Source organism: Solea senegalensis, linkage group LG19 (assembly GCF_019176455.1).
Source record: "Solea senegalensis isolate Sse05_10M linkage group LG19, IFAPA_SoseM_1, whole genome shotgun sequence".
NCBI lineage: Eukaryota > Metazoa > Chordata > Actinopteri > Pleuronectiformes > Soleidae > Solea > Solea senegalensis.
Window position 1 is genome coordinate 20,520,179 of NC_058038.1, and position 21,441 is coordinate 20,541,619.

The following is a 21,441-nucleotide window of genomic DNA, read 5'->3' on the forward strand; positions in this document are numbered from 1 at the left end:
ATGGAAGTCGCAGGTCAGCGAGTCGATCACATGAAGATAAAAGCATGTTTAATTTTATCAGAATATACACACCATCCAGACCATTGAGGTGTTTTCCTATATATACACATATATGTATATATATATATATACATACATATATTATATTTGAATTCAAATGAATCAATTAAGTTGACATTTAAAATGTGAAAATAATAACAATAAATATATATGCATTTATTAAAAGTATATCACTTATTCATTTATCAACACACTGCAGGTGGCGGTAACGAGGCGACGATCATTCCAATTGCAATGATCGTACTTGTGTACTCCTGTACTTGGCGAGTATGTACTCCACTTCACAAGTATGTACTTGCGTACTCCCGTAAGTCATCAGCCTCAATCCAAGTACTGTTCCAAAAGTACGTGAGCAGCGAGTATGGTTTTCGCTCCGCCCATTTTACCAAGTATGCATCGGGTGGTGACTTGTGCCATGTATCCCAGAATGCATTTCTCCAGAACATAACGGCAGAGAGAAGCGGCGCAGGTTTTCTCGTGGTACTTCTCACAAGTGAAATACGATGTGGTGTTTCATGTTCCTACGACCTCTCCGCTCGTGCTGTATTTATGTGGCTCTGCTGTGGAGGTGGAGCTGCTGCGTATCCACTCCGACCTTCCGCAGCTGAGCAGACGCAACATTCACAACCAGTGAACTTTGACACATTGACAAAGATCAGAAATGAATAAAATGAAGAGATTAAGAGTGGATGGTTATTTGTCTCTAGATGGCTCTGTGACGGACTGTCACTGTGCCACACCTTTTATGGTAGCAGATGGACGGATTGATGGAATTCTGTGCTCTTCTACAAAATGTGAGAATTTTTTACTACTTGGCAAAACACAAATATGCAGAAATGTGACAGACCTTTGTTTATATTCAAAACTTACAGCTTTAAATATATTTTAAATAATGCTTTGAAATGCATCATCATCACTGTTTTATGATCAGTTCATAATCAAATCGTAGCACCCTCAATTCAAATGAAATTGTGACAAGCGGGAAGTGTTATGGTAGGACAGCAACTTTTGAGAACTTCAAATGTCACGGCTTCAAGTGGAAATATTGTGTCATTTAGTTTTTAATTGACTGAAATATTGATTTTAAAACAAATTCTCATTTTGGCGCTACACAATTCTTGGTAGGCGTTTAGTCCATCTCTTCTTCACCTTCCTCATCAAACTCGCCCTCTTCCTCAGCAGTGGCGTCCTGGTACTGCTGGTACTCGGAAATCAGGTCGTTCATGTTGCTCTCAGCCTCAGTGAACTCCATCTCATCCATACCCTCGCCTGTGTACCAGTGGAGGAAGGCCTTGCGGCGGAACATGGCGGTGAACTGCTCTGAGATGCGTCTGAACAGTTCCTGAATGGCTGTGCTGTTGCCTATGAAGGTGGCGGACATTTTGAGGCCCCGGGGAGGGATGTCACAGACCGCCGTCTTAACGTTGTTGGGGATCCACTCCACAAAGTAGCTGCTGTTCTTGTTCTGCACATTTAAAATTTGTTCGTCCACCTCCTTCATGGAAAGGCGGCCTCGGAAGATGGCTGCGACTGTGAGGTAGCGCCCATGACGTGGGTCACACGCAGCCATCATATTCTTGGCATCGAACATCTGTTGCGTGAGTTCAGGCACTGTCAGTGCTCTGTACTGCTGGCTGCCCCGACTGGTCAGCGGGGCGAAGCCTGGCATGAAGAAGTGCAGTCTGGGGAAGGGAACCATGTTAACGGCCAGTTTCCTCAGATCAGCGTTGAGCTGTCCAGGGAAGCGCAGGCAGGTGGTCACCCCACTCATGGTGCTTGAGACAAGGTGATTGAGGTCACTGTAGCAGGGCGTGGTGAGTTTGAGTGTGCGGAAGCAGATGTCATACAGGGCCTCATTATCAATGCAGAACGTCTCATCGGTGTTCTCGACCAGTTGGTGGACAGACAGGGTGGCGTTGTAAGGCTCCACTACTGTGTCTGAGACCTTTGGAGAGGGCACCACACTGAAAGTGTTCATGATGCGATCTGGATACTCCTCTCGGATTTTGCTGATGAGCAGTGTGCCCATGCCAGAGCCAGTGCCTCCGCCCAGCGAGTGCGTGAGCTGGAAGCCCTGGAGGCAGTCGCAGTTCTCCGACTCCTTCCTCACCACATCCAAGACAGAGTCCACCAGCTCTGCTCCCTCTGTGTAGTGACCTCGCGCCCAGTTGTTACCTGCTCCAGTCTGGCCAAAGACAAAACTGTCTGGTCTAAAGATCTGCCCAAATGGACCAGACCTCACAGAGTCCATCGTCCCTGGCTCCAAGTCAAAAAGCACTGCACGAGGAACATACTTCCCACCTGCTGCCTCGTTAAAGTATACATTTATTCGCTCAAGCTGCAGGTCGTTGTCCCCGTGGTACGTCCCGGATGGGTCAATACCATGCTCGTCACTTATCACCTCCCAGAACTTGGCTCCAATTTGGTTGCCACACTGGCCTGCCTGCAGGTGCACGATTTCCCTCATTGTGGTTTCAACATAAAATGTATAAACGATGACGCAGTCAGACCAAGTTTTCACTGCTCCAGTACTGCAGCAACTAACTGAGACGTTAGAATTGTTTACCAAACGTTAGCTTTTGAGTTTTATGGCTGTTGGCTAAACATGGTTAAGGACATGATGTCATATTCCTTTGTAGTATCGGAGCTGATGCCTTTTATCTGTTCAAGTGTAGCTGAGATAATGTTGTTGCGTGTGAAGAAAACATGAAGAAATGAAGGAAAATGGCCGCATGTGTAACAGAGCACTCCAACTTTGTGCCACATATGCATAGACGGGTCCTTGAGACACATTTCAGGATCCCGGAGGTGAATTTTCAAAAGACAGACAAAGCCTGCGGGGACAAACGGCCGTCTGAGTATAAAGCCAGTATTTTGTATTTTCATATTTTTATTTTTACCACCACGTTGGTCCATGCTAACGTCAGCTGAGCTCACGTTAGCATCTTTACAGCTCATTTACATCTATGCTACTGTAAGCACAAATATTTATTAAATATATTAAACACAACTCATCACTGGTCAGCTGACCGTCATTTCGTGGTCTGTGTTGTTCAGCACATCAGACGTACTCGGCTCCTGGAAATCAGTAGTGTGTCTATGAAGAGACTGTTGATGCTCACGATGAGCTACAATGAGTCTGACACTTTTCTTTCTTTTAACCAAAAAATCTATTTCATGTTGGTTGTGGTTTATTTTCTAGCCCTTAGTGTTGCTCTAACTATTCAGCCTCCTTCCACGAGTCTTTACTGCACATGAATGCAGGCTAAGGTGAAACAAATAACTTCATTATTCACAAAGGAAAATATTAATCAAGGGTACAAATTAAAATAAACAAGGAGAAAGTCTCACACAACATACAAACAGAAAAATAAATAATGCAACATACACAGAATCTAATGTGGCACAGCTGGAGGAGCAGACACTGGATGGTGTGAAGGACGAGGAAAACAATCTTACATAAAATCTGAACCAAGATTTGAATTTTTGTCCAGGAAAACAAGCTGTGAACATTCTACCTCTGTCTATATAGACTATGAATAACATTAGCATGTTAGCATTCAATGAAAATGACCATCACTTGTAAACACTGTGACTTCTTGAACAAACATGGGAATAAAAATGAAATCATTCTCAAGTGAAAGCAAGATGACTTTATGTTGCTCACTTATAAAAGACTTAGAATTGTCTACCAAACGTTACTTTGATACCTTTGCTGCTTTACCGTTGACAACTATATCACATTGTATACTGTGTGATTATTAGCGACGTCTTCCTGCTGGAAATGCAGACCACAAACCCTCTGGGTTTCCAGCTTTTCCATTTCAGTGTCTTCTCCAAACTCTGGGTGGTTGATAGCTGATTACAAGTCTGTCATTTATTTGACAACTAATTACACAACGAGTGTTCTGACCACGACTCGGTAAGAAGGTGGTGTGGCCTATGGCTGTGTGAGTGCAGTGCATTGTGGGAGTTGTTGTCGTTCATCCACATGAGCCAAAGGCACCTACTTCAAATATGATTTCACTACATAGATGATCCAGTTTTAATAAACATTCATCTTTCCAGCTGTGAAATATTCCTTTAACAAGCCTGAAATCAAGTTGTCCAGTGGGCCAGTGATTTCACCACCTAAGAGAAAGAGTAAGCTCATGATTTTTGGTCTGAAAAATCAAGTCCTTGCACTAATTATATCAACATACGGTTGTATTCTGGAGCAAGTTAAGGTCTTCACATTTACATTCATTTCTTCCTAGGCCGACAGTGGACTTATCTCAGCTTGAAGAGATATACAGTTCACAAATCCAAAAGTAGATTAACGTCTACCCATGAGTCCGTGGCTCAAAGAGAGCAGGACATGTACACGTGCACCAATCCTAACATGTAGCACACCAAAACTCAGCTTAAAGCCTGTTACATTGTCAACTAAATGAAACACAAGTCGAACCCCAAGCAATTATATGGGCATGTGACAAAAACATGAAAACCACGTACGTCTGCTAGTTTCACCACATCAAGCAAACCAAAGATGTCTCATTACTGTGTAGCAAGAGTAGCAGAATGATGATTGTCTATTGTCTACTCCTATATCTCTGTGAATAAGTGAATGAATAAGTGATATATCTCTGTCTTTAATTTTACATACAGCCCCTGTAGTTGTGAAGATACACTCCATTTGTTTTGGATACGTCATTTCAAATAGGAGGCAGTAAAAATAGGCCTCATGTTGAAGAGGTTAAGATCCGACTTAGAATGTAATGTAATGGGTTATGGAAGCCATACTTGCTAATTGCTTTATCTGCTCCAACTCTGTGCCTGCTCTGGTGGTGTTGGTTGGTGAGATCTGGAGTTGCTTATGAGTTGAAAGACATGAAATGTCAGATACACTTGCAAAAGAAGCATTGACCAGGAAGGACAGATCTAAAGGTTTGTCTAGGAAAAGATGAATGCATTAGTGCAGAGGTCCAGTTAGAGAAAAAATCCTCAAAACTGCCTCAAGTAGTTTGTAGTTGTTTTACTAATAATTTATATTATATATTTTATAACTATTCTGTTAAATTATTCACAGTACACCACTACACCACCAGCTTCGTAGTTTTATGTCTGTCAAAATCAGTGATCATTGGATGGGAACGATGTGACTGAAAGTTGGTCTCATGTATTCATTCTCATTAACTTTGACTTATGCAACATGTGTATGTAATGCTCGAGCATCTCTTGAATAAACCTGGCATAATATACCTTATTCATAGCAAATGAAGTATGCATATGTATTTTCATAGAGACCTAAGTGCTTGATCCACCTCAGTAGGTTCCAGTCCAGCACTAAACTCTCAACTCACCCAAAGAATGAGGTCAGCTGACTACCTGAATATACTGAATGACCAGATTATTCCATCGATGCATTTGTTTCTTCCCTGATGACATGGGCATATTCCAAGATGACAATGCCAGGATTCATCAGGCTCAAACTGTGAAAGAGTGGTTCAGGGAGCATGAGACATGATTTTCACCACAGAGTCCAGACCTGAACCCCATTGAGAATCTTTGGGATGTGCTGGAGAAGACTTTGCTCAGTGGCCCGACTCTCCCGTCATCAATACAAGATCTTGGTGAAAAATGAATGCAACACTGAACGGAAATACATCTTGTGACATTGCAGTAGCTTATGGAAACAATGCCACAGTGAATGAGTGAGTAATCAAAGCTAAAGGCGCTCCAACCATGTGACCCTTTGTTTTGGCCAGGCAGTGTATATGTATAGCTCCACTGGTATGTAGCCCACACACATATATATAGCTGAGCAGTTGGCTGAAAAGATTAGACACATTCCTGCAGCTTTACCTCTTATTGGAAGAAGAAGATGGCAGTGATGCAACATCATAGACATGATGATGTCACTTGATGAGATCAAAGACACATAAAAGTGATGTAGTTGCCTTTCTGAACTAGAGTAGAAAGGCAGCAAAATGCAACGTTACAAATAGGAAGGTCCTTATGAACATCCCAATAAATTGTCATGTTCAACATCAAAAGCAGCGACAACAACGACTCCATCATGAGGATACAAGCCTTTCCTACAAAACTGGATGAAATATGTGCCAACAATATCTGGAACCTTCTAATGAACGCCATCCAGGACATCCAGAGGAAGACCAACAGTGAGATAATATTTTCAGAGCTGTACAGGAATGCTTATACCTTGGTCGTGCAACATCATGGGGAGAAGCTCTACACAGGCTTGAGGGGAGTCATCACTGGCCATCTCGTCCTCAAAGCAGAGAAAGATGTTCTTAACTCTATGAAAAATAACTTTCTGCAAACGCTATTTCAGGTCTGGAATGACCATCAAACTGCCATGGTTATGATCAGAGACATCCTCATGTACATGGATCGAGTCTATGTAAAACAGAACAACTTAGTAAACGTCTACAACCTCGGCCTCATCATATTCAGGGACCAGGTTGTTCACCATGGTTGCATTCAAGCCCACCTACGACATACTTTACTGGACATGATTGGACGTGAGAGGAATGGAGAGGTTGTAGATAGATGGGCCATCAGAAGTGCATGCCAGATGCTAATGATACTTAGCTTGGATGGAAGGTCTGTATATGTGGAGGACTTTGAAAATCCTTTCTTAGCCATGTCAGCAGAATTCTTCCAGATTGAGAGCGAAAAGTATCTCGCTGACAACAACGCCAGTATCTACATTAAGAGGGTTGAAGCCAGAATCAATGAAGAGATAGAACGTGTGATGCACTGTTTGGACAGGTCTACAAAGGAGCACATTGTCAAAGTAGCGGAACGGGATCTAATTTCTAAACATATGATCACCATTGTAGAGATGGAGAACTCGGGCCTCATCCATATGCTTAAGTACGGGAAGACGGAAGACATGGCTTGCATGTACAAGCTGTTCAGTCGAGTAAAAGATGGCTTAGAAATAATGTGCAACTGCATAAGCTCTTACTTGAGGGAGCAAGGTAGTGCTCTGGTGCACGAAGAAGGACAGGGCAAGAACCCTGTTGACTATATCCAGGGCCTGATAGACCTGAAGACACAGTTTGACCATTTGCTCAATAAGTCTTTCAACAATGACAGACTCTTAAAAAAAAAGATAGCCAACGACTTTGAGTACTTCATCAACCTCAACTCTCGTTCTGCGGAGTACCTATCGGTCTTCATTGACGAGAAGCTGAAGGATGCGGTCAAAGGGTTGACAGACCTAGAGGTGGAGTCAATACTCGACAATGCCATGGTGTTGTTTAGGTTCTTGCAGGATAAAGATGTGTTCGAAGAGTATTTCCGGAAGCATCTGTCTCTCAGGTTGCTGAACAAGAGCAGAGAGGACAATGAGAAGAACATGGTCTCTAAGCTCAAGCTAGAATGTGGTTATCAATTTACCACAAAACTGGAGGGAATGTTAAGAGACATGAGCATTTCCAAAACAACCATGGATGAGTTCAGGCAGCACATACAAACCACATCAGTAAGTGGCGTGGATCTCAGAGTGCGAGTCCTGACAACTGTCTATTGGCCTATACAAAGCGCAAATCCCTGGTGCACCATCCCATCTGCTCCTCAACGTGCCTTTGAAGTCTTTAGGCAGTTTTATATTTCTAAGCATAGCAGGAAACAGCTCTCGCTGCACTACCACCTGGGTGTGGCAGACCTAAAGGCTTCCTTCTATGGAGTTGTTAGAAAGGAGCACATATTGCAAGTTTCCACCTTGCAGATGATCATCCTCATGCTCTTCAATTACAGAGAAAGTTGCACTTATGAGGATGTCTTGCAGGAGACAAATATACCAGGGTGGGAGTTAGTGCCAGTGTTGAACTCTTTAATGTGTGGGAAGTCCACACAGAGAGTTCTCATCAAGGAGCCACGGTCCAAGGACATAGAAAATGACCACGTATTCACCGTCAATGATCATTTCTCCTCTAAACTTCACAAAGTAGAAATACATACAGTTGTTGCTAAACAAGGGGAATCCGACCCTGAAAGGAAGGAGACGCGGCAGAAAGCTGTCGATGACAGGAAGTATGAAATAGAGGCAGCCATTGTCCGTATCATGAAGTCAAGAAGGGAGAGGCAGGAAAATGCCCTGGTTACAGAGGTGACTCAGCAACTCCAGACACGTTTTCTTCCCAGCCCTATAGTCATCAAAAAGCACATCGAAAGACTGATAGAAAGAGAATACTTGGCAAGAAAGCCAGATGATCCTAAAGTGTATGTCTATGTTTTATAGAAGAGAAGCTGGATGAGAGGGTACATGAGGGTTGCGTCAGGAAGGTAATCCGGCGTTAAACCTTTGCCAAATCAAATATACTTATTATTAAAAACAATAGGAGGCAGGTGCTGTGTCAGCCTCTAATGGGAGAATTCAAACATTACATTAACACTTCACTCTACTGCCAAGTAATAACACAAGAAAAGTGTGGTAGCTTGTTGGAAATGAAATCAAATGTCAGTGCCATGTATTTCTAAGGCAATTACAAGGTAATAAACTTTGCAAGATCAATAATAACAATAATAACAATAATAACAATAACAACAATAACAATGGAGGATAAAGCGGTCCGTTACCTGGAAACACATGTAGTTTCTGCACAGCCTTGAATTAAGTCTGCACTTATCATTTTTCTTTGTAATTTTTTGTGTCGTAATGTAACAAAGTACAAATACTTTGTTACTGTACTTGAGTAGGATTTTCACATATGTGTACTTTCTGACAACTTTTTACTTTTACTCCACTACATTTCCCTTAACCATCTTCGTTACTCGTTACTACAAAATAAAAGTTGAGTTGGTGACGTAATGCCTGTTTGTTGTCGCTAGTTGTTTTTAGCGGCACCAGCTGTTAGCCGCTCAGCTGTTAGCCGCAGATTCCGGCTCCAAGTGGACTTAAAACACACTGGCGACTCGTTGTTTACACTCCGGACACCGGGTTTCAGCTATCTGTTGTTTCAGCTCTCTGCCGTCAGCTGAGCGGCTAACCAGTGAGCTAGCGAGCTTGCGCAGATAAATCACAGATTTCGTCTCGGGAATCAAAACCCAGCAACTTCTTGCTGTGAGGCATCAATGCTAACCACTACCAGTGCTAACTGCTACATCACTGTGTTGTCACTTTATTGTCATCAATGGGAACCATGTTGAGCTCAATAAAGTTAGAACCGTTTATAGTAACTAAAATAGCACAAGTATAATGTTATGTGTATTGTATTAAAAAAAAATTGAATCTGCTGTGATTAAAATATGTGTTCATTAAAAAATGCCTTAAAGAACATGTTCACCACAAAAAAACCTTAGACTTAATCCAATCTGGGAGTGTAATCTATTTGCTTCTCATTTTCGCTTTCTCTTTATCCTCAAGGAAAAACCTGTTAATATCTTTATTGCTATGGACAATTATAAAGAAATGAATTTGGCTTGTAGCTGTATGCAGAGGGGTTTGCAATAAGTACCATGATATGAATAATAAAACTAAGGCTGGAAGTTTATTTTTAGTATCAAAATGAACCTTCCATTTAATGAGCCACTGTGTGCTGACTGGCATCAAAGCTGGATTACACGCACTGCTACTACTACTGCATTTCAGAAAAAATTATTATTATTATTATTATTATTATTATTATTATTATCATTATTATTATTAATATTATTAATAAGTGATAAGTAATTAATAAGTGAGTTTCACAGGTTTATTCTGTATGAATTGGAACAGCAAGAGCACATGTGCCCCATTCAGCAAACGTCCAGAACCACCCCTTACCCAGAAACCAACTGGGTGAGAGAACACACCCCTGAGTGCCCGCCACAATATATACATATATTTATATATATATATACATATATATATATATACAGTATATACATATATACACATATGTGTATATATGTGTATATATGTATACTGTATATAAAAAAATCACTGTTGCTTCACTACTGTTTTGAAGGCTCTAACCTTCAGTAATGAGACCTAAACATGCTCATCATACAGATGCTTCAAACATACCAGTTACATCCCAATATTCATACAAGGGCAACTAAACCCCCTCTTCTGGTTGGTGTTTATTTAGAAAAAGAAAATAATACCAAGAAGTGGGATGAGAGCTGAGTGAGGGAGAATAGGGTGATGTAGTGTCAGCTCCAGCGTTTTTTTTAAAAAGGGGGAGGAGTTTGGGGCAAGTCTTGCACTGACTGGACAAGAGGGTGATGAAAGAGTGAACCAGTGACGTGGAGGAGGGTCAGAGAGGCAAAGGCAAATCCTGGGTTTGACCAGACATGTGGTAGATCAGTGGTGTCCAAGGAGACAGATTTGAACATATGAAGATTCCTGGGGTCCAACGGTCCCTTCAGACCTTTTACCAACAGTAAAAGTTACATACAAAAGCACAGTTGAATACTCATTTTATTTTCATTGTCACAATTCTCATTTTTAAACGGCAATGTAACCAAATCTAAGCCACGTAGGAGTTCTTTCACCTCTGGAGTCTGTCATTGCTGGGTTGCAAACCCTGGACCAGCTGAGCTAACGGGGACAACTTGTGGCCAGGGCCAATTTTCTGTCCCACTCTGTCCCTGGCCATAAATAATACATTATAAAACCGAAGCTGTGGGTCATACAAAATCTCTGAGCCTGTATTAGATACACCAACTTTTGTCCCGACACGCACATTTTCAACAGTTTACACTAAACTGTGAAGATTCACACCTGGATCAACATCACTAGATTACACTGGTTTACATCTTATAATGATCCTTGTAGCGTGCTTTTAACAACAGTCAGAGTGGACATTATTCCAGACCTGCAGTATCTTGACATCTTCAACTTCCTGATCAACTTCCCTTCATCTTACTCCAGAGAGTCTGAAAGTTTACAAGAGCCTGGACACACCAAGAGACACATGGTCCAGGAAAATGTCCTCCTGTTATTCTGTCTGCGACTGTTTTGGCACATCTGTCCACCATCTTTATCTTTTATGAGCAAGAGAAGAGTTGGCTGACAGTTGCCTGATTAACGTGTTGTCTCATATATTGTATGTCACTAGAGGGTATTGCCCTTGTTGTCAGCTACCAGAGGGCTCGTCAGTACCGACAATAGTGATATCTACACTACTAATGTATAAACAGCAAACGTATAGGATTTTACTTTCAGTATAAGTGCTATGATTGTTTTTTTGCCTGGGACCCAAAACTTTCTTGATGTTGTCTTAATTAATTGTACTGTGTAAATCCTCTTCTTGGATCTGGTCTTTGTTGAGCCAATAGCACAATCATGTTGGCTCAAGATGCTATATAATGCACCACATTTTAGACAAAAATAAGCAAAGACATGTGCATAAGAAAAGGAAGTGGAAAAGGAGCAAAGAAGCTTTGCTCTTTGTTTGAGGTGCATAAATCAATTGTCAGGCAATCAAGAGAGGAGTGAGAGAAAAGCCTCACTGCATCACTGTATGCCTTATCTAAGCAGAAAATGCTGAGACACAGATAAATGCCAATAAGTCATCTGATCAAAGCCTAATGAGTGTGACAGGAGGTGCAGAGAGAGAGATGCTACAGTGAGATGAGGGATTAGATGTGGAAACGCACAGCAATAACCACAGAATGGCACATTTACTGTCTGCTGCCACGCACATGTCCATCTATCACTGCTTCACTATCCAAACATAGAATCTCACGATGCTCTTTTAGTCAGTTTTAGTTTTTCTTAAGTATAGTCTTTTAACAGATAGTATTGGAGATTGCTGTTGGGCAGAAACTGGGTGGATTACAGCGACACCCGCCTGGACCTCGCCGCAGACATTTGCACCCGGCTGCCCCCCTCACCGGGGGTTGTCAGTGGACCCAGGGGACAGGTCCCTCTGCTAACTAACTAATCAACCAACCAATTAACTAACTAATCAACCAACCAACCAGTTAACTAACTAACCAACCAATTAACTAACTAATCAACCAAGCAACTAACTAACCAACCAGGTAACTAGTTAGTTGGTTAATCAACCAAGCAACTAACTAACTAATCAACCAAGCAACTAACTAACTAATCAACCAACCAATGAACTAACTAATCAACCAACCACTTAGGCACTGAGGCGCTGACTGGGTTCACTCACTTCCTGCAGCTCTGTGGGCAGATAGACGCGAACACCTTCACCCTGATGCTGATGTGTGTTTGCACTTGTGAGCTCGTCTCGTCACACTAATATGACTGACATTAAATAAAGTAATATAGGAACAAATAGGTGTTTGTTCCAGTTAATCTGTGAAAACTCTAACAGGTCACACAATTGTGATGCTTAATGTTTCATATGAATAGTAAATAGTAAAGTTGATACTTAAAAGTACTTAAAAGTGACAGGCAGAGCGGTCACATACACATGGAGAACACATCCGGTAGGCAATGAATGGATTATCTCACACTGATATCATTACTGCTAAGCATTCACTCCATACATCGATTGAATTTTTCAGTTCACTTCACCATTAATGCGAGTGGCCCGACGGATCAGTCGATAAGTCCCACCCCTCTGGGTTGACTGTCAAAGATGTGTGTGTGTGTGTGTGTGAGTGAGTGAGTGAGTGAGTGTGAGTGAGTGAGTGAGTGAGTGAGTGAATGTGCATGTGTTCTATAGAATAACCACAAGTTCCACATTTCCTCTGATACATTGAATGCTACCAATCACAACACAGAAGAGAAAAAATACTGGTCTAGGAGAAAGAGGAAATGGCAGCAAAAGGAAAAATGATGATCACATGAAGCAGGTTGGGTTAACCTGGATTAAAGGAATAGTTCAGGATTGTTTGACATGTGGTTGTGTGAGTTGCTGAAACATAGTCCACACTGACTTTGCAGTGTTCACCCTCAGCCAGGCCACCAACACCTGATAAAGACCCATCCATCCCCAGAAACACTGTTGAGGTCATAGGTCATAGGTCATATGTCATATGTCATAAGACAACGCATCTCTTGGCAGACTGTTTTCATCATGAAAGTGACGATGGTGGATCGATGTTGTTACTCATGGGCTTTCAACCCAGTATGAGACATTGTTTTTCTTTTTTTATAGTCTTATCGTATGACTTGTTCATTTGTGTTGTATTTATACTTTCTACAGTATTTTATTGTTTCATTGTATGTTTTATTGTTTGTTCTTAGGTCTATTATAATCAATATAATACTAACCTTACTGTATGTCATTAACCTTGTTCTTTCTCGCCCTAGTTGGTGTTTTTCCTTCCTTTTCTCTCTCGCTCTCTGTGTCCTCATTTTGCAGGTTGCAGGATCCAGATCCAGTTTTGAGGCTATTATTTTCTTCTGTCTCTACCTAATCTCTCTCTTGTCCTTTTTCTCCCCCCTATTCGTCCCCCACCTCTCTTCTGTCCCCCATTTTTCCTTTCACCTCAACCAGTCGAGGCAGATGGCTGCACATCTGGTTCTGTCAGTGATTTCTTCTTCTGAGTTTTTTTCTCTCCACTCTGCTCTGCATGCTATTGTTTAATCTGTAAGGTGACCTTGAGTGTGGTGAAAGGGGCCAACAAATAAAATGTAGTATTATTATTATATTTTATTTGTTTTATTTATCTCTGATGAACAGCACTTTGTTTCAGCTGTTGTTGAATTTTAAAGTGCTTTATAAATAAAGTTGGATTGGATGTAGCCCCGCTGAGCTGCATGAACTCTGCCGCTGTATTTCAGTCGGTCATTAATTAACAATATTGTGCTCAGTACTTCCTACTGAACACAATATTTTTAATTAACTGATTCTAGTGATTTTATTCAGTTACACTGAAGTCACTCGTTTGTGTGAAAGTCAGTGCAGTTCCATGCAGCCGTGCAGTGATGACTCCGCCCACGTTGAGTAGGTACTTTTCTTGTCGTGGAGATGCAACCTAAACCGTACCATGGTGTGCCATGCCGAGGTGAGCCGGGATCATCGAGGAAAAGGGCCATAAGGGACAAAAAATTGAGTTGGTGAAAAAGCGATTGAGCACAATGAGCATAGACTTTCACATCAGCCTCACCAACATTCTCATATCTGTACAGCACAGGTGAAGATGAACAGCGGGAACAGCCAAGAAACCACGCTGAACAGACCAATCACAGCTTCAATGGGGATACCACTCAGGATACCAGATCCTTGTTTGGATTGACATGACGATGAAGATGATGAAGACACCCACAGAGACTGCCTTCCATCAAGGCAAAGGATACATCAATGTTCATGATATGTGCTCTCATCTTCACTGAGTCCAGCTACTCTACTCAAGTTTTCCTCACTTTGTGCATCCTCACTTGTGATGTAGATGTTTGAAAAATGATGATCAGCCATGCTGTTTTTGTTGTTGAGAGAACGGGCTCTGAATTCACTGTTTTGGCGCAGTTCCTTTATCTTGGCTCATCAACAGACCATGAAATGTGGACGCAGTGTGGAGGGGGAACATGGAACGCTTCACACACCATCCTCTCGTTGAGCAAAGCTGTCAGATGCTTCTCTTTTTATTTCCCTAATGCATTGCAGGGCACTGTTACAAAATGTGCAATATCCTTGTCACTGCACAGAGGCTCAGCTCAAATCTAAGCAGGGGCTATTGTGTGCCTACAGTACACTCATTAGCAATAGATATATAGTGTTTGAATACTCAATGGATATACAGTATGTGTGGAGCTGACAAATATAGTATACTTCTTCATCTCACCCCTCATTTAATAACAATAAATATAATAGAATTAACTGTGGTCATCATTCAAGAATCCTTCAGACACGCTGCTGAGAGTGTCATGAGGCGTAGTGCTCACAATCATGGCACTGAGCGCAGATCAAGAGCTTGACAACAACTTCCACTGGGGATGGGAACGACGCCCGATTTTACAGCATATATATATACATATATACATATATGTATATATATACAATATACACATTCATATATAAATTTTGTACAAGAAAAGACAAAGCTTCTTTTCCTTTAGTTTCTTATGGTGGTTTGGCAAACCAATTGAGAGGTGCATTACCACCCCCAGGAATTCTCTGCTGCTGGCGTGCATAGACGAAGGTGATTCTCCCCAGTGACAGTCGGTGAGTCAGGAGGTAAAGCAATGAGCAGGTAAAGTGGGGTATGAATTGCTGAGAGAGTTAAGTGAATCAAAGGCCCAGCAAAGACAGCAGCCACAACAAATGGAGTTTCCAGGAATTATACTGAGGTCAGAAGACTAATGGAAGCAACGGCTCAACCATATTACTCTGTGAACCACAGAGAGTGAGAGAGAGAGCGAGAAAGCTTTGGTCTTTTCACAAAGCTATTGATCGGTCAGTAGTCTGCGATGGCAATGCTTTAACCAGAGAAGCAGGCAGATTAATAGTTTTAGTGCTGGCTACAGAAGTCGTGTTTTCAAACTGTTTGAGCTCCAGCTGCATTCAGACGTTCACTAAACTCTGGAGATTCTCCGGAGATTGGGGTTGTATATGTCATCTGCAGAATGTTCTATTCTACGAATCATGTCTGGTGACCTCATGTTAGAAGTGGTAACCCATGTCGATGGGAATCTGAACTCCTGTTTTTGAAGCCTGGAGTTGTGAGATTTGGCCAGTGCCATGTTGAAGTTTCAGGTGAGAAGTAGAAGCTACTTTTGCAACCAGTGGCATTGCTGTCTTGTGGCTATTCAGTATAATCGTAACGTGTGGTTAAATTCAGGAGGAACCTGAAAGACAATTCCCAACAGAGAAACAGCAAGTCAGAAAGAATCCTGCAGCTGCTTCAGAAGAGGTCCCATATGGTGCGGTAGTCATAACATTAAGGCGTTGCCACGACATTATGAGGAGCCACCAGGAGGAACTAAGGATTGGAGAAGGAACTTTGAGCTCCCAGACAGAATTATCCAGCCCCACTTTTCATCTATGAGGACTGGGCAGAGAGGGTCTACACATGGCTAAGGAAAACAGAGCTGAAAGAGAAGATACTTAGACCTTTCAGCACTCAACCATCAAGAATGTCCTAGCCTTAAGTGTCTACTCTGGATGTCTTTGCCAGCCCACGATGCCTCTGCAGAGCCTCACATTCTTCGTACAACTGCCCTCTGGGAAATGGTGCAGGAGCAACAAAAGCTGCACAAACAGACTGATGAGCTGCTTCTTCCCCTGGGTCATCAGAGCCCCGAACTCAAACAATCCGTAATGACATCAATTCAAAAAATATCCAATCTCTAGCAATAAATAAGTGATAAATAGGTAGCACTCCTATTTTGTGTCTTGTGTCATGTGTCTTGGTGAGTCTTATGTCGGATTCATCCTTTTATTGTCCTTTTTAATAGCACTGCTAAGTTATTTGCCTTGCACAATAACAACATGAAGAATTTCTTTACTATTCTGTTCTATTCTATTCTATTCTTGTTGGACTGAGGCCTCCTTTCAGCAGCTAGGATTGGCGGTAATATTTTATCGTCGCTAAAATTAAATCTTCATGTTTGCGGTGGCAGCTATAGCTCATACAACTTTGCTTTAAAATACCCAAACTATCCCTTTAAGGGACTAACGAGCATTTATTTCAGGGCTGAATGGATTTTCTGATGGATATTGTGAATGTAATTTGATTTGCAATACCATTTTTTCAGTTACAACATAGAACAATGAAATTGCAGCCTTCTATAGATCTATGAGGAATTAGAATTTTAAAAAACATCTTGGCCATTTGCTATAATACTGAACCAGACACACAATCCTTAAACACCTTTGTTTGGATCTAGAGACGGGGGTTATCTTTGCGATGTTCCAAATTGCAATTTGAATTTTGAGATTTCTCTCTCCCTTTTTATCACTCTCGCTCTCCTCTTTTCTGTCCTTCTCTGCTGTAACGCATGTCGTCCTGTTCTTTTCTTTAAGACATCAATACACTATTGTGCTGCGACTGCCATTTTCTGACGCAAATTATCTTCCCAAATGGGCATGTGGAGCGCTCTGCCTCCACTGCACAATCCGTTATTGATCGTTCACCCTCATAAAAGCTGGATGAGCCAGGGCTGAGAAATAATGACAGACTCAGACTCAGAGAAGAAAGAGAAAGAAAGGCCATATGTGCTGACAGGGAGTTCAAACTTTCATCGTGTTTAACAGTGATTGAATGCTCTGGATAAATTATTGATTGAATTTACTTTTTTTAATGCATCTCTAAAAAATAGGGAAATGAACTGCAGGAATTTTAAGAAACATTTTTCATACTTCAAGTCATGGGCTGCCCTGTGATTGGTCACATCATCGATATGGCAACACCACCTGAACAAACCACATCAGATCTGGGTTTTTGACTGCCTGTCCGAGGTTGGCAAACAACCTGTAGGTACGTCACTGCCACCTTCTGGACTGGACTGAGACTTGTGAGTTTAATGACATCATCAAAGCGGTGCTATAATCACAACCTATGAAATTACATGGAATTATTCTTTATTGATTAATTTGACAGGGACTGTCATATGAAACTCTTAACTTAACCAGATAGATTAACAATACAGATGATACTGCAAATGCTTGTCACGTAGAACATAGAAATGTAGATTTTTCAAGCAAGAGCTCAGTAGTCACAGATTTGCCTTTACTTTAAGTCATTGTATTTGTCTCATGTCTTGATTTCTGGTTTACCGTCTCTATTGATTGCTGCCGTGGAGTTAACTCCTTTTCTGAGCCCAGCCGCCCAAGATGGCTGACTCATGGCTGGCACATGTGCGGTGTAGTACCAGCACTAATCAGGTGGTGGTGAAAGGTTGTAAACAGCTGAGAGAAGGTGTAGATGTTGTAGAAAGGTGTAGCTACTACTTGATTAAAATTGTGCTGAAATGTTATTATGGGATTATTGATCTGACCTGAAAACAATCCAGCTCGTTGTACCAACAAAATTCAGCTATTTCTCCCATTTACAGTCACCTGTAAAAAGGGACAAACAGTCTCTATGTCTTTGCATAAAACACTGACAGAGAAACATTATGGATCTATGTGTCTGAAACATGAAATTAAGATTATTGTATTGGAAAGATTTCGACCAGTAAAATTGATAAAAGGTCTAAGCAGAGCATAAAACTCCTCATGATACTACTACACAATGTGATTAATGATTGAGGTAAATTGCCCAAGTAACTAAATAGAAATAACAGATGTGATGTGACAAATGAACAACATGTCTGTTTGAATTCTTCTTTCATTTATATAGATTAACGACGTTAATGAAAACTCACCCCATAAGAAGATAGAAGGTTAATAAGAGGGTCTTTTCATCACAGGCGTCATGTCGTCATCTCAGAAGTAACCCTGCCAATAATCATATATAATAATATAATTACAAATATATACTGTATATATATATATATATATAAAATAATATTATAATTATTATAAAATAATAATATGCGAACAATCTCTGCTGCTGCAACCATTTCATTTACTGTGAATTTGTAAAATACAATGAGCTAAAAGAATCCAGCCGTGTGTGTGATGATGGATAGATTTAGCCCACGATGTTGAGCAGCAGCTGGAAGTAGAGAAATAAAATATGTATTAACATTTTTATCGACCTTGCTTGGAATTGTTGATTTCTTCCAGAGATCATCAGAACTAATGAGAGTTGTGTTGTGTGAGTGTGTGTATATAGTGTGTATGTGTATCTGTGTGCAGAGAGACAGAGAGAGTGTGTGTGCTCTCGGCTCTTGTCACACAATCCATCACTGGCGACTCCTCTTGCGGGTGGATCACTGCAGGTTACAGTTGCACTCCCTAAGCATTGTGGGAGCTTGATGTATGTGCTGTCGACTGGCAGTTAATGAAACAGCAGCTCCAGCAGCCGGCCCCCTCACTGCTTCTATCTCTACCTGTGTATAATCAACAGTCATTTACAGCCAAACAACGAGGGCCTCTGTTTCTGTTACACTTTGGCATGTTTGGCTGACCTCGTATGCACCGACTCAAGGACGGCCACTGATTTTGCTTTTCTAACGACTCATTTGAATTCATTTAGTATGGATGGAGGTCAGCACTGCTCCCTCTGTCCTAGTGATTGGTGGAGAATCTGTACAAGAAACTTGCTTCTCACAAGAAGTTTAATGTGATATTATATAATATTATCATTGATAATATTAATAACACATATATGATGTTATATATATATATATATACATATATGTATATATAGCTATATACATATACACACACACATATATATGTATATACAATCTGAACTCAGAACAGAAGCCATCTTTAACATAGCATCAAAACCTCAAAACCTACACCCCAGCCCGCCCACTTCGCTCTGCATCGACAAACCGGCTCGCTGCCCCCTCACTGAGAGGATCGCAGAGGCACTCGCAGAACTCCAGACTGTTCACTGTCCTCGCTCCCAAATGGTGGAACAATCTCCCCATCGACATCCGGACAGCGGAAAGCCTCCACATCTTCCGCCGCCGACTAAAAACACATTTCTTCCGACTCTACCTCGACTAAGACGACAACGACGACAAAAAAAAAAAAAAAACGTATACATCGCACTTCATAGTTTGGCTTACTTGAAGCTCTTACTTACTTCTAGCTCTTGTTTGTACCCAAATGTTTAAATGCACTTATTGTAAGTGGCTTTGGATAAAAGCGTCTGCTAAATGACATGTAATGTAATGTAATAGCATCAAGAGCTAACTATAAAGACTTCACTCAACTCCCATATTGTTATTTCAATACTACTAGACTGCTTTACTTTGTATAAATATCACATTAACAGTGTCTACATTTCCCAAATAATACACAATATTATGTTTGGTTAAAGGTTTAAAGGCAGACATAGAGCCAAGCCAGAGTCTTCACCGCACCTGGATCTGCAGGATGATCTGGTACTGCAGGAAAAGCACGATCCTGAAACCCTACGACTGTGAAGAGTAACTTGCTGCTTCCACTTCTGCTCGCGTTTTACCCCAAATCCTTTGTCCAGTAGCTCCTATAGGAATAAGGCAGAAGAAATTGAAACTAGCGTGAAGCCCATTAAATCCTGAAGAAAATGTTTGCTGCCATAGAATAAGTGAGAAGAACTTCATTTACTTGACTTCCATTCAAAAAGACCCTATTTTTGCATTTTGGAACTGGAAGAACTGGAAGTCTACTGTTAAATATCGACTCTATGACGTGTTACTTAATGTTGTAGTTTGTGTTTTGGTCAGTGAGTAAATGTCTATTTCTGACATTGTGTTCAGATAAATGAAAATGAAAAGAGTGCGGTGATTTCTGTCATGTAGTGTTTTGCCAAAATGTGTGTGTGTTGACCTTCAGGGCCTCCGTAGTTCCCCATACGCTAGTGGCAGTTCAACTAATGATTGATTGTCTACCAGACAAACAGATGGCGAGACTGGAGTGCTGCGTCCTGTTTTCCGAGGATAATGTTTATGTGATGTACGTCCAGAACGATAAAACGGGGGGAGTGAGCCAGGTGGCATGAAGGTAACCGTCTGTGACATTTAATGTACAGTTCTGTGTAATTGATATATGTTACATGGGTTAACCTTTTGTTAAGTGTCTTAAATCATGCTTTCACTGAGAGTAACACTCTTTGTTTTTGGCTGGTTCTCAGTGCAGGGCGCACCTACACAACCATACACTTCAAAAAACATAAACTATTCCTTGAAGAAATGAGAACAGCAGGTTAGCGGTGTACCATCTACTAATCTCTATGTGCAACAGAGATTAATATGAGTCTAAATAAAGGCAGGCTGAGGGTTGACAGGGGACATGCTATTTACTCCACCCTGGCTCCACTTCTTGCCCCGAGATCAACGGATAACCACAAATACAGACGCAGACAGATGGAAAGCCATAGTATGGAAATGAACATGCGTAGCTAGAAGTTTGCAGGTAGCCTAACTAACAGAGGTGACAACTGAACACTAATGTTACTTCCATTCTCTGTTGGATATGAAAACCCGTAAATAAAGCTCAACAGCAGAACTTCACACTCGTTTCACAATTTAAACAGTTGCAAGCAACACATCCTCATCTATCTCATAATTCAGAATACTGTATTTCCCCCATTGTAAAGTGTGGTCTAAGAGTAGGTTCTCAAAGACTTGGTTGAGACCCACAGATGGGACATAGCAGATTTTTTGGGGGTCCACAAATGTGTAAGATTTACATGTATATGTTTATAATAACATGCATAACATGTCATAGAAATGGATTGTTTACAGATTCAAAATGACGGGTGCTACAGATATGGCTGTATAGCTAGGGGGATTAGGTAACAGGACACTCTAAATTGACCATAGGTGTGAATGTGAGAGTGAATGGTTGTTTGTCTTATGTGTAGCCCTGCGATGGATTGGCGAACTGTCCAGGCTGTGACCCCGCCTATCGCCTTAGG

The 21,441-nt window shown here is 41.3% G+C and overlaps 2 protein-coding genes across 3 annotated transcripts; one reads left to right on the forward strand and one right to left on the reverse strand.

The window, feature by feature from the left end:
* Positions 1–1,189: 1,189 nt before the first annotated feature.
* Positions 1,190–2,527, reverse strand: LOC122785833 (tubulin beta chain-like). Of its 2 annotated transcripts, none has more exons than XM_044051810.1 (2): positions 2,494–2,527; positions 1,190–2,361 (listed from the first exon to the last, which is right to left on the reverse strand). In XM_044051810.1, the coding sequence occupies exons 1-2, from the start codon at positions 2,525–2,527 to the stop codon at positions 1,190–1,192; spliced, it is 1,206 nt and encodes a 401-aa protein (XP_043907745.1). The 2 variants fall into 2 exon arrangements, with proteins under 2 accessions (XP_043907745.1, XP_043907744.1); XM_044051809.1 differs by having other exon boundaries at positions 1,190–2,265; positions 2,362–2,527.
* A 3,552-nt stretch (positions 2,528–6,079) lies between these two features.
* On the forward strand, positions 6,080–8,311 carry LOC122785303 (cullin-3-like). The gene has a single exon (XM_044051037.1). It carries the CDS (start codon positions 6,080–6,082, stop codon positions 8,309–8,311), a length of 2,232 nt encoding a protein of 743 aa, XP_043906972.1.
* Positions 8,312–21,441: the final 13,130 nt, after the last annotated feature.